Genomic DNA, 8,712 nt, shown 5'->3' on the forward strand with positions numbered 1-8,712 from the left:
CAGCCGCACCCACCCGCACACGTGCTCCACTTTCAACTTCTCCACCGTGTTCGCTATCTCACCTGACAGAACCAACATCTATTGCTTGCTGTACTGCTTGTCAGACAGTACAGCAGTGCGTTACTCTCACTGCTCTGCTGTGAAACTACAATTAAGAATACATACCTGTGTAAGAGAAGGATGTTACATGGAACCAATGGAACAGCACGGAGAGCAGTCTGCCAAGAATCTCTTCAGGAGTGTCAGGGTTGGGTGTACACAGCCCCACCATCAACCATACCCCGTACCTTCAAAATGCACAAGTCGATACAAATCTCAAAATTATTAAGTCTTCTCTTCTGTGGAAATTTCCGCACCTGCCCAGCAGTTGTCGATCTTCTACGGAGATAGGGTCTGGTAGCTGCACGCATAGCGGAGGGCCGAGCTGGTCGCTGCCACTGTCTGGGTCCTCCATGTTGATAGGTTTCGCTTCCTTCAGCAAGCTACGGTATAATACTTCGATCAAAGTCAATAAAAAATGAAGATGAAACGAGAAGACGATCTTCAAAGAAGTTTCCCTACATAATAAATAAGGAGTCGAAATGGAAACATATTAAAGATTGACCAATCACAGGTAACTGGAACCTGGTGTTTTTATGTATATTACCTGATGATGGCCTCTACGAGGTTGGTTTGCATGTCGGAGTCCATGTGCCAGGCGGGCGGCAGACGCGCGTGCGTCACGTGGTCGCCACCACGCCGGCTGTTGTGCCGGTTGCCGTGGCACTGCTGGCAGTACCTAAAGTATACTATCGCTTTAAAAACTGAAAACCAAGATCAAACAAGTTCTTTATCCTGAACAGTTTAATATTTACCTAATGGGATGGTTCCCATTGTAACTGGCACACTCGTTAGAGAAGCAGATGGAATACGCAGACTTATCCGTGGAACGGCAGTTCTATTGAATACAAGATTAATATCAGCAAATGACAATAAACATAGATGAGCATAGGATAGACTTGCTGACCTTGTTCTCGCAGACCATTGACACCTGCTGCTGAGGATGTAGGATGTCAAAGAACCGTTGATTAGGATGCTCCCTGTTCAATATTATAAACATTTGTATTTATTTCGACAAGAATTAAAATCAGGTTATGTAGTGTTAGCTTATATTACCTGTGTATCTCATTAGCACATTCAATGCAGAGGTAGAGGGGCGGCGGCGTGTCGGAGGCGAAAGTGACGCTAATGCAGTGGTCGTAGCACACCTTGGCCGCTTCAGCGCTGCCCGCGTTGGGGCACATATCTCGCTGGCATAGGAACGGCACCAAGTCATCTGCACACCAACCAAGGAATTGAGACAAGAAAATAACGAGAAGACTTGAGAATTACTTGATAGTCTCTAGGTTTTTTTTTAATTCTAGTGCTACTCCGACATAGATAGGTCAGAGTCCTTGTTTGCTTTCAGGATTTATTCTTGATCCAAATGTGTTTTTATAGTTTCTTTTAAATTTTACTGTCTCTTTGATTTTTTCATTTTTATTGTCTCTAGGAGGGTGTGATTGTGCAACTCGTACTGACTGGAGAACTTGCAGAGCAGGCCTTTGCGGTCAAAGAGGTTGGCGTCGAACGGCGGCCAGTAGTAGAAGAGCAGCTTGGCGGCGGAGAGGCGCGCGCCCCACGTGCCGTGCGCCACCACGCACAGCACGTCGCGCACCGTCTGCTGCTTCATCGACATCAGGCACTCCAGCAGCTGGCAGTGGTGCGCTGTCCACAATGGTTACGATGAGTCCACTGTCCTATCATACTATCCTATTGGTGTCCTAATGATGACATTTTCCTTAATGAAAGATGCAAAAAGACTCTCATTGTCTTTAATATTAAGAGAAATTACTTCTTACGGAGTTGTTCCAGTATAAATTTAAAAAAGTCCCGGGGCTTAAATCTCTATTATGAACTTAGGACTTTAGGGTTTCAGAACATTTGGATAATACCTGGATTATTGGAATGCTGGAACACCATCATAATGATCGCTCCGACTGATTGAGACGCCTGGCTCTCCTCTTCCATACCGGAATATCTACGAGCTATATTAAAATTTTGTACAAGTAAATATTTGATACATCATCTAGTGATTGGCGAATACCAAACAAGGCCTAGAATAACTTACTGATAGTAAAAGGCAGTATGTAGTAGCACAATAGATGGAGTATCTCCTGATGCAGGCAGGCGGGGAACACAGCGACACAGTACGCCACCATGTAAGGCAGGTTGTCTATCATGTCGTACTCCAGGAATGGTAACAAGCAGCCCAGGCATTGCAGTACCGCTTGCCCAAACGCTATGGACGAAATATGATGTGTTAGGTTAGTTTTGAGCTGCTCTTAATAGTTATTTGTCTACTGTACGACTTTCACGAATTTAAGTGACGGTTATAAATAGCAAGATTTGTCTCCAATGTTATACTAAGAATCATTCAAGAATAGAGCGTAACCTTTTAGCTTATGACGTATTTCAAATTACCTATTGTGATGGTGACCACTTAACTTTAGGTACTTTGTTACCATTGGCTTTTTATCAGAGGAAACATGAGGCAGTATTAGAATTAAGATTAACTCGTACCCTGTATGCCATACTGTATATGAGGTGCGGAGTCAACTAGTTGTGAGATAGCGTTAAACAGCCCTTTGTAGTCCAGATTGGGGTATAAAGCCATACGCTCAGCGTCGCTGTCCGCATCGCGTATCATCTCAAGAGGTGAACGCGGTACATCTTTAAGAACGCCTGCAGAAAAAAATACTAATATAACGTTCCAGTACTTTTGTAAATAAAAAAAACAGTCAACTCTAACACACAGTTAAGAAGGCATACTTTTGCAAATTGCCCGTATAACTGTCACTGATATTTAAAGAAAACTGCAAGTTTCGCTTTTCTTTGAATTACATTTTGAGTTTTATTTAAGATTAAAACGACTGTACTTCAAAACCCACTTAGTACTTACTAAGTAACGTCTGTGAGAAGTATTTGACGGTGTTGGCGATGTCGACGCCGGAGGGCAGGGGCGCGATGTTGTGCATCAGCCGCAGTTGGAAGTCGTAGAGACTCCGGATCTTCGCCGTGACTGTCGGCATACCAACAATCAAAATAACACGCAACAACAAGGAATGGGCGACGCCAAAGTGGGTCAGGGAGGGGCGGCTGCCCTCTTAGAATCCAAGATTGTAAAAAACACAAAGTAATTTAAATTTCATCTTGATAAGTATTTTGTAATAAATGCATTTCGGAATAAATGTATTATTTTTATTTATTATTCATAATCCGACTTATTCTTTGGTCTACCACCTAGATCAACTGGTCGCCTATGGTACAAAGAAATAAATTGTTATGTTACATTTAGGTATAAACCACACTTTCGCATTTAAATATCCACGCATTATGCTCGAAAGCTTTTCGTTACCCTTCTTTAATAACCAATTTAAAAACATACACTTTTCTTTCCTTCGATATGCTTGACACACGTTTGGAATTACTTAATAATTTCAGTTTTTTTTCACGTATGAAGTATGTGTCCAATCGCCGCTCGTACAAGTGTACATTAGCAGTCACTGAAGCAGAGGTGTATGTACAAACAGTTCTCCTTTAGTGCCTTTTAATGTATCACTGCTTCATTCCTGCTTCCAAAAAACTTCGTGAAGCGCCTTGAACTTTTAAATAGCAATGTATCGTGATGCATCTTTGATTCTCAATAGTTTCAAAAAGTTCGTCCTCAATTCGATTGGTTTTTATTTTTATACAACTCTGTCCAAGTTTGTGTATATGTAGATTTTAAAATAATATACGTAGATAAAAATTCTTTGTGCTAAAGACTGGCGTATACAATTAATTGCTATTTGAAATTTCTTTTATGTATATATTATAGTCGTTTAGGCTTAGTGAAGCAGTACAAATTAAAAAAAAAACTGTAATATTTACTATTTTAAAATATAGCATTATGGGAAATAGAGTAGAAGAGTAATTTTGTAAACAATGTTAAAAGTACCAATAATTAAAAAATAAATAAAAAGCTTTAAAATATAAGAATAAAATGAATTAGAAATAAAACAAAATTAACAAAACATTTCTTTATTAAACCATAGCATGTTTGCACAGAAATCCTATATACAAAAAGCAGGTAAATCAGTATGCAAAATAAAGTTACATACAAAAAAGTAACAAAAATAAGTGTTTAAACTGTGCTTAGTTGAAATAATATGTGCAATGTATGAAGTAAACAGCTGCTCAAGACCTGAAAGAAAGGTGAGCCAAAGACAAACATTTACAACTGTATATAAATTACATTTGTATACCAAACATCACTTATATTTCTTACTTGCTGTTGCTTAAGTAAATGTTAAAATATTAATATTAATTTAAAACATAATGAAGTATTGTTAATTAATTAATTAATAAAACTGACTTACGATCAGTTTCCCAGACACTTTTAACCGTTTGTTACTATTTTTGGTTCAATTAATTCTTGAAATGTGTTTCTGGACAGTAACATTTTACTCCTTTGAAATTTAGTTTAACCTATTATAACACTAATGAATCATTATGTTCATTTAATTCAATATCATAGAATATTTGATTACACTCCACCAATGTCAATCTGAAGAAGTTTTTTATATCTTCAAAGACAATATTCAAATCCATTGTTAAAATTAATAATATTATGACTGTTAAGAGAAAATATTAAAATAATATTAATTCAAAATTTTCATATGTTTCAAATACAGCAAGAACATGGCATTGATTACATCCTGTTACAACATTTATAAACATATATTGTATATTTAATACCACATATGGCATGAAGACATCGAACACAAATAAAGAGAAATATATAAGGACAGAAATAATAGAAGTAGGTTTCCGTGCAACACAAGAACATAGGATATTTGGATGGACAACATCAAGACATTCACCAGCTCACTACATGACCATACTGAGGGGTTCAGAGCCTACCCTAAATTAGGGGTGACTAGGACATAGTCAACCATAGCCCCCAGAGGTTGACTATCTCTTGTCAAGTCAATGTACATATGAAATCAAAAATCTACCAACAGTTTGGTACATGATGGGATTCGAACCCATAATCTGCAGATTACAAGTCAAGTACCTAACTCCTGAGGCACCTACATTATTAAAACATTGACCACAACATTATCTAGTTAATATTTATGTTATAATATTGCAACAGCTCTATAGATATTCTGTTCTAACATTGACTTACACGGAGAACTGGAAAATATATTAAAAACAGAAAAAGGGTACAGCACAGAGATCAGAGTGAATACATTGAACAAAGGAACATCACACACACCGGTAGTGACACAGAACTAGATGCAACAGGATGGAACTAACAGTCAGACAAAGCGTGGAAGAAGACAGGTGCGGACTGCGACAACAAACATGGCTCGTAAGCACGAGCTCACCTTTCTGGTTGAGCGGCTCCATGAGAAGCTGCATATCGAACTGCGTGGACTGCATTACACAAAAAAAGCTTTCACTAAGAATGAGGCCGGTCGGAAACAGGGCCTTATGATCCTCTGAAAAAGAAATGTAGTAAATGTGCATGCAAGCCTGCCTTAGTAATAGGAAAGGTAAATCTCTGTAAATTTAATAATACATTTTTATAGGAATTTAAAATGAATTTAGCCTCACAGTTTCAAAATAAATAATTTTCAGGACCATTTTGGATAGTTTAAAAAATAGAAATGTTTGAAAATAAGTATAAACAAAGTGATTTAACGTTTAAACTATGAATTTTTTTGCTAAAATTAAAAGAAAACCAAAAGATAAATAAAAAACCGACTTCGTGAGGATATTTCAAATCTAGAATTAACATTTAAATTTTTAAAAAATAAAAGACTCAATTACGCTTTCCTCTATACTAATGGCAGCGATGTAATAAGTTATTATGGCAATAAAGCAATATTTTAAAATATATTTTCGCTTACATGCAGCGGCACGAGTACCCATATTTATCAACTGTATCCTGAAGCTGCCCTGCATTTGAATGTCCGTCGCTCCCACGTACTAAAACGCCCGGGACCCCAATCGATAACATCAATATAGCCCCGGATAGAGCTAAAATCCTACACAGACACTGTCTGGGTGAAAGAGATGAGACCTAAATCTAGATTTTCTTGTCTCTTCGTTCTATTGATCTCGTACAGTTTCATTTCTGCGCGCGCAATCTTTTTTTTTTTTTGCTTATGTCACAGTCAAACAAATCGGGATGCCCATTCTGACAGTTCGGAACTCGATTTATTAATATCGATATTCCAATAGAAATAGAATCAAAGAAGTCAAAATAAAATTAAAAACATTTTTGAGGCATTAAAAAACAAATTACTAGAAAAGATTTTAATGTCATGATAATTTATATCACAAATGTGCTCAACTATCAATTACAATCACAGTCACACCACGAAGGCAACTATCTTTGAAACGGTTTGGTTGTAATTTTATCACCAGATGATATACCAAATGTAAGTATATGATTTTAATGAAATAAATCTAACTTCTAACACGAATCCCTAATTTTATATACAATATTAAAAAGAAAATAGACAACACTTCAAAATATTTTAAGTTCTAATCCGCCCTCGGTAGCACGTAACGAGAGATTATTACAGCGTTTGGCCGCCGCCACCGTCGCGATAGTTTATTGACTCACTCGCTGCTGGCATTGAAACTAAACGGTCCCGAGCATTACGTGATCAGCGGCCGTCCCCCGCCGTCCCGCACTGTGCCCGCCAGCGCTTGCTGAATAACCAGCTGCTGTGCGCTGATCAACTTCTTCAGCTCCCTTACCTCCTGCGTCAGCTGTCGAACGTTCTCCGAAGTCTCGTCCAGCCTCGCCTGCAGGCTTCCTAAGCCAGAATATCCGTACTCCCTGTAACCCGAGTCGTTATTATTCTCATACTTTTTGAAGCAAGAATACGTCCCTGTAGTAGATCCATTCGAAGATATTGTGTGACCGTACTGCTTCCTCATCTTTGCAATGTCGTAAGCGGCCATCATTATGTCTCTAGGCAATCTTTTCTCGCTGGGATTCAGAGGTTTTACACTCAAAACTACTCTGTAAGCTTGTGGGGAAACTAATGCTGATGAATGTAAAATTTTTAGAAGACATTTAGGTAAATATCCGTTGAATAATGCCAACTCCATGTACGATATTAGTTTGGTTTGGCGCACGAGTTTGGACAATCCGGCGGTTTTTCTCAATCCTTGGATATCGTGGACAGCTATACCGACGAGCAGATTCATCAGAACGACTGTCACGAACATGAGGAACAACACGTATGTGATTTGAGCCGAAAATTCTAATAATACCGGTGGATCATTACCGTCGGGTTCGTTAAGCAGTAAGTCCAAGTTTAACTCTCCAATCATCATAGTTAAAACGGTAATGAAGCCCATAAATGGATTAGCAAATGATGAGGAATCCGGAAATATGACGCAAAAACTGATTGTAAAGCCGATCAATATACAAGAGTAGGCCATGAGAAGTTTTGCGAATTCCTTTTGGACTTTTTGGTACATCGCCACGTAAGTACCGAACACTGGCAGTTGGCCGATCATCATCATCAGGTTGGTCCATCCGGCAAGAACTGCAAACGCACCAACGTGGTTTTGCCATGTGTAAGTTATATTTGTGTAAATGTATGAAATGAGAAATACGCTCACGATGACGAACCATTCTATTATGTTTTCGGACTGCATTAGGTATTGTTTGACGGTGGAGTAGCCAGCTATACCGTAAACCTTTCTGAATATCTCGAAAATGGTGATCCCTGCTAACACCCACCATTGCATTTCGATAACGAACGGGTTTTTCCTCAACAGGTCCCCTAGAATCGATTGTTTTTGACACAATTCTTGTTCTTGAATAGTCTCTTCCATATCCTTGCTGCCGTTGTAGCAGTTGTGAGCCAACGCGGTCAAGACGTATAAAGTGAGACACAAGACAAATATGAAACTCAAGAACAGCCGCGCCACGTAGTACTTGCGAATTTTCTCCCATTTTATATATAGGAATGCCGAGCACAATGGGTGGAGCAGCACCTCCTTCTGTCCTTCATCTACAAAAGTGTTAAGGTAGCTTATTTCTCGCGGATAGCAGTGCTGGAGTATGCTGCGAAAGTCGAGTTCTAACTCTACTTCTCTGTTGCTTGTCTGTGAATGATGCAGCGTGATAGCGCAATCTAGTTTCCTCGTCACCATAGCGAGAGAGGCCGGGGTCTTGCGGGCAATAACATTGAGAGCAGAATTTCCCTTCTTCGATCTCGTCGTGACGTCGGCGCCGTGGTAAATTAAAGTCTCGACACACGCAGAAAGGCCATCCAGAGCGGCCAAATGGAGAGGCGTGAAACCGTACTCATCTTTCTGGTTGACATTCGCCCCCCAACTGATCAATGTTTCAATAATGTCACAGGCACTGTCGGACTTGCCTATGGCGGCATGGAGCGGTGATCTCATGTCGAAGTCCATAGCATTAGGTTCGGCGTTACCTTTTCGCAACAACGATTCGACACACTCCAGGCTTGCTGATCGGGCGGCCAAATGTAAAGCCGTGAAGCCGCGGTGATTTTTCAAACTCGCGTCGGCACCTTTGGAAAGAAGCAAGTCGACGCAATCTGCGAACCCGCCGTCAGCCGCCAAATGTAACGCCGTCGACTCTCTGTC

The 8,712-nt window shown here is 39.6% G+C and overlaps 2 protein-coding genes across 2 annotated transcripts in view; both read right to left on the minus strand.

Moving 5' to 3' along the window:
- The window catches only part of LOC106111667 (protein unc-79 homolog), a 15,417-nt gene extending 9,193 nt beyond the window's left edge, over positions 1–6,224 (minus strand). The window contains exons 1-13 of the mRNA XM_013293811.1: positions 5,979–6,224; positions 2,981–3,100; positions 2,602–2,763; positions 2,150–2,320; positions 1,974–2,066; positions 1,561–1,746; positions 1,156–1,315; positions 1,007–1,079; positions 855–937; positions 647–778; positions 357–482; positions 166–287; positions 5–62 (exon numbers count right to left, since the gene is read on the minus strand). Of these exons, the coding sequence (XP_013149265.1) occupies positions 5–62; positions 166–287; positions 357–482; positions 647–778; positions 855–937; positions 1,007–1,079; positions 1,156–1,315; positions 1,561–1,746; positions 1,974–2,066; positions 2,150–2,320; positions 2,602–2,763; positions 2,981–3,100; positions 5,979–6,033 (1,541 nt within the window). The 5' untranslated portion in view covers positions 6,034–6,224. The remainder of the gene's footprint in view (positions 1–4; positions 63–165; positions 288–356; positions 483–646; positions 779–854; positions 938–1,006; positions 1,080–1,155; positions 1,316–1,560; positions 1,747–1,973; positions 2,067–2,149; positions 2,321–2,601; positions 2,764–2,980; positions 3,101–5,978) is intronic.
- Positions 6,225–6,372: 148 nt separating this feature from the next.
- Positions 6,373–8,712, minus strand: part of LOC106111668 (transient receptor potential channel pyrexia) — a 3,854-nt gene continuing 1,514 nt past the window's right edge. The window contains exon 2 of the mRNA XM_013293812.1: positions 6,373–8,707. Coding sequence (XP_013149266.1) covers positions 6,736–8,707 — 1,972 coding nt within the window. The 3' untranslated portion in view covers positions 6,373–6,735. The remainder of the gene's footprint in view (positions 8,708–8,712) is intronic.

This window comes from Papilio polytes, unplaced genomic scaffold (assembly GCF_000836215.1).
Source record: "Papilio polytes unplaced genomic scaffold, Ppol_1.0 DF824157.1, whole genome shotgun sequence".
NCBI classification, from domain to species: domain Eukaryota; kingdom Metazoa; phylum Arthropoda; class Insecta; order Lepidoptera; family Papilionidae; genus Papilio; species Papilio polytes.